This window comes from Penaeus japonicus, unplaced genomic scaffold (genome assembly GCF_977035675.1).
Source record: "Penaeus japonicus unplaced genomic scaffold, GWHDUDI00000001_assembly GWHDUDI00000024, whole genome shotgun sequence".
In the NCBI taxonomy this organism is placed as follows: Eukaryota; Metazoa; Arthropoda; class Malacostraca; order Decapoda; family Penaeidae; genus Penaeus; species Penaeus japonicus.
In genome coordinates this window covers 29422027-29425489 of record NW_028234426.1, presented here as the reverse complement: position 1 = coordinate 29425489, position 3463 = coordinate 29422027, and the positions used below count along the sequence as shown (strand labels likewise).

Sequence of the window (3463 nt, the reverse complement as noted above, 5' to 3'; positions counted from 1 at the left end):
ACTCTTGATGCCATAAATGGTTTAGTAGTTTTATCCTTTTCTTCATTCTGTAATAAAATATCTCTTTACATACCATACCTATCCATACATATATTTCATCACTTTATCATTGTATAATTTCTTTCCTTTATATATATGTATATATATATATATATATATATATATATATATATATATATATGTATATATATATAATTTTTTTTTTTTTTTTTTTTTTTTAAGAAGAAGAAGAACCCTGATTTAGGGGGTACTGGTATTTTACCTTGGAAGAAATCATGATAGTTCTGGTATAGTGAGGCAGGGGGTTCCAGATCACAGATCTACAGATTTGTATTTGTCTTTTATTTCTGTAAGAATGCTTTAACTTCTTTGGATGTTATTACCCCCAGCGTAAAACGATATGGAAAGGAGGAAACCGCAGCAACGATGACATAGGGCACGAGAGGCCGCCAATTGGCTAACTATGATTATAAACACCTAAAAAATCACTTGAGGAAATAACAATACCTTTGTATTATAGACATAACACACACTTGTACTTGACATACACACAATAGTCATGGCGACACATAGTTATTGGGGAAAGACGACTAGCTCTGCTAAGTGTTTTGACTATTGCCGCTGTTATCAACGGAGCAAATGTAGTTCAGTCAATGTGAAGGCGACTAATACCACAGTCTAGAACTCCTTCTCTTATATATTGAAAGTGGTCCAAACCTGTAAACGAGTCCACTGTCACTTGAAACGTACAACAACAACACAATCAGTAGTTAAATTCCTAGCTGGTTACATGGTAATTCTTGAATCTATAAAGATTTATAAATTACTATTACATTGTCATTCAAGTTAGAAGGATTTGTCTTTATTTAGATGTGTAGATACACCTTCGGTAAAAAAACATTAAGAAATATCAAATGAGATACGATAAAAAGTTATATTACAATTTGACTTCATTCATTCAACTTAGATACTATGTATGGGATGCTAGAGTTTTTGTATCGGGCAGTTTGACATCTGACAGCTTGTAACAGATTCTTGCTATTCCTGGTATTTCGGCCATGGAGGTCATGTAAAGTTGAGGTAACAAGTGCCGATGCCTCGATGACTTAAAGATATCTTTTCCAAACCACATCGTCAATTCCTCGCGTCTACTGTATAAAGTTTTAGTGTGAAGTTAGTTTAGAGCAGCATCATAGTTACCATATTCTTGGCCTTACATTGTTCTAAATACTGGTGCTGCATATTCTAGGAAAGACCGAATGAATCTTGAACACGGCCTCCTTACTGAACCCAAATTGCCTGGCTCTGTACAAAATGAAAATACACCTATTCGATTTCTTTATCAATTCTTCTCCTTGATCATTCCAATTTAGTGATGAGTTCAATTAAATGCCGAGTAATTTGCATTTATGTATTAAGGGGAACACAGATTCATTCTATGTCAACTAAGGGTATACAATTGGCCTCTCTGATGGGCTAAATATCATGACCTCACATTTTATTGGATTGGGTATAACTCTAACATTTTGACATTCGGAGTAGAGATCTTTCAAAGTTTCTTGAATGGTGTACCTCATTTTCCTTACGTCCACAATTTCTGCTGGAGTCAGGTCGTCTACATACTTAGCATGGCAATGTACAGTTTGGCATATATTATTTATACTGCTAAGAATATAATTGGCCCAATATGGGTTCCTTGAGGTACACCACATGTAATTTCATCCCATTCAGATAATGTATTGCAATATATCACTCTATGTTTACGGTTGATCAAGAACTTTGTCACAAAATTTAACAATGATGGGCAACATCCTAACAGAAAAAGTTCTCTAATAGCAACTGAATGATCTACATAATCAAAGGCTTTCTGAAAGTCGATTAAGACTATTTGAGCTAATTTAGAGGTTATGGTGTCTAGCAAGTATACTAAGTAGTGACTGGTGGAATTGCCCTTCAAGTTTCCATATTATCTTTGGTCTAGATTCGGTCTGATGTCTTCCAGTACCCACTCGGCAACGAATACCTCCATTAGTTTTCCTAAATCAAAAGTCAAGGTTAATGGTTGCAGGTCACCAAGTAGGCTTATGTGCTTCTTTTTTGGCAGGGCAGTGATGGTGCCACATTTCCATTTGCCTATGAAATAATTGGCTCACTCATTTCATAGTCAAATTCTATCAAAAGTATTTTGGGTAGTGATTCCAGAGGGAATGCTTTAGCTGTCTTCATGGATGAAAGGGCTTTATACACCTGTACGCACGCACGTTTTTTGTCCATCATTTTGAGGATCTTGTCCTTCCTGGCTCATTGCCTCTTCTCAGGAAAACCCTCCTTGTACCATTGCTGTAGGGTCGCCCAAAGCATCCACACCGCTGCATCTGGGTCATCGATAGCTATTACGTCCGTCCAATCAGCAGTGGTGACCCACTGGCCAAACTCCCGAAACGGCCTGAAGGTGATGATGCCATAGGGTGAGGATGAGGGGGAGCTAGTAGGTCGACTCAGCACGCACTTCTGGCGGCTAAGGCCAATCGATGGGTGTAATTCACTGTCATTGTAACATTCGGTATCATTGAGTATCAGGTCTATCACAGGTTGAAGGTTGTGAGACAAGTTATGTCAGGTTCAGGTGATCTCTCAATTGGTTAATATCTAGGTTGTTGCAATCACCCATAATTATCACATGCATATCACTGTACCGCGATCGCAAAATGTCTGCAATAGAAATCAAGTGATCTGTAAGGCTGTCGTGGGTGGTGCACCTGGGGGGTGGTACAGACAGCACAAATATTTTGACTCGACACGAACGTGGGTAATGAATTATTACCCAAACACACTCTAATTCTTGCGGCACTTGAATGTCAATAGGCTTGCACAACAACGAGTCTTTTATATATATAGTGCCACACACCGCCGCTACCTTCATGATCCTTGTGGTAGAGTTGGAACCCCGTTAATTCATATAGTTGCATTGGTTTATTCACAGAAAACCATGTCTCGCTTAATCCAATTACATCTGGATTTAATGTACTCACGTGGCAAGTAAATCCCTCAAACATATTTGTAATACTTTGCGGGTTTGTAAGGAATAGCACTGGTGGGGCAGGTTCACTGTATGACAGTATTTTGAGTCGCATGATAATGGGGTTAATACTCATGAACGAAATTTTGTTTTGTTTTTGTTTTCACAACGATCAGACAATGTCGTGACTTTTCGTCTTGTTCTTTTCCCACCTCTTCTGCCTCTGTTTTTTAAGATATGGTTACTTTTAAGTTTTCTTACAATTGCTGGGCACAAAAACTTTAACATTTTGTTAACATTTCATTAATATTTTGTAAACATTCACCACAACGTTCAGTGTTCTTCTAATTCCACGGAAAGTCACGGATATGCATGATGCTGTTTTCCAAATATCCTGGTAATCACTCAGTTCATCTTGTTAGAAACGTGTAAAAAGAGAACACA

At 37.7% G+C, this 3463-nt stretch overlaps 2 protein-coding genes across 2 annotated transcripts in view; one reads left to right on the top strand and one right to left on the bottom strand.

The window, feature by feature from the left end:
* The window catches only part of LOC122244441 (uncharacterized), a 22142-nt gene extending 22029 nt beyond the window's left edge, over positions 1-113 (top strand). The window contains exon 11 of the mRNA XM_086550952.1: positions 1-113. This exon is cut by the window's left edge and continues 373 nt beyond it. The gene's annotated coding sequence lies outside the window, so the exon portion shown is untranslated.
* A 2188-nt stretch (positions 114-2301) lies between these two features.
* Positions 2302-3056, bottom strand: LOC147469107 (uncharacterized). Its single transcript, XM_086551168.1, has 2 exons — positions 2918-3056; positions 2302-2582 (listed from the first exon to the last, which is right to left on the bottom strand). Exons 1-2 carry the CDS (start codon positions 3054-3056, stop codon positions 2302-2304), a joined length of 420 nt encoding a protein of 139 aa, XP_086407294.1.
* Between the last annotated feature and the right edge of the window lie 407 nt (positions 3057-3463).

Excerpts from the sequence above, each read along its gene's own strand:
- LOC147469107 (XM_086551168.1), bottom strand. The coding sequence starts at position 3,056 with ATGTTTGAGGGATTTACTTGCCACGTGAGTACATTAAATCCAGATGTA. Across the intron at positions 2,583-2,917 it reads CTACCACAAGGATCATGAAG|ACCTGATACTCAATGATACC; the intron begins GTAGCGGCGGTG and ends AACCTGTGATAG.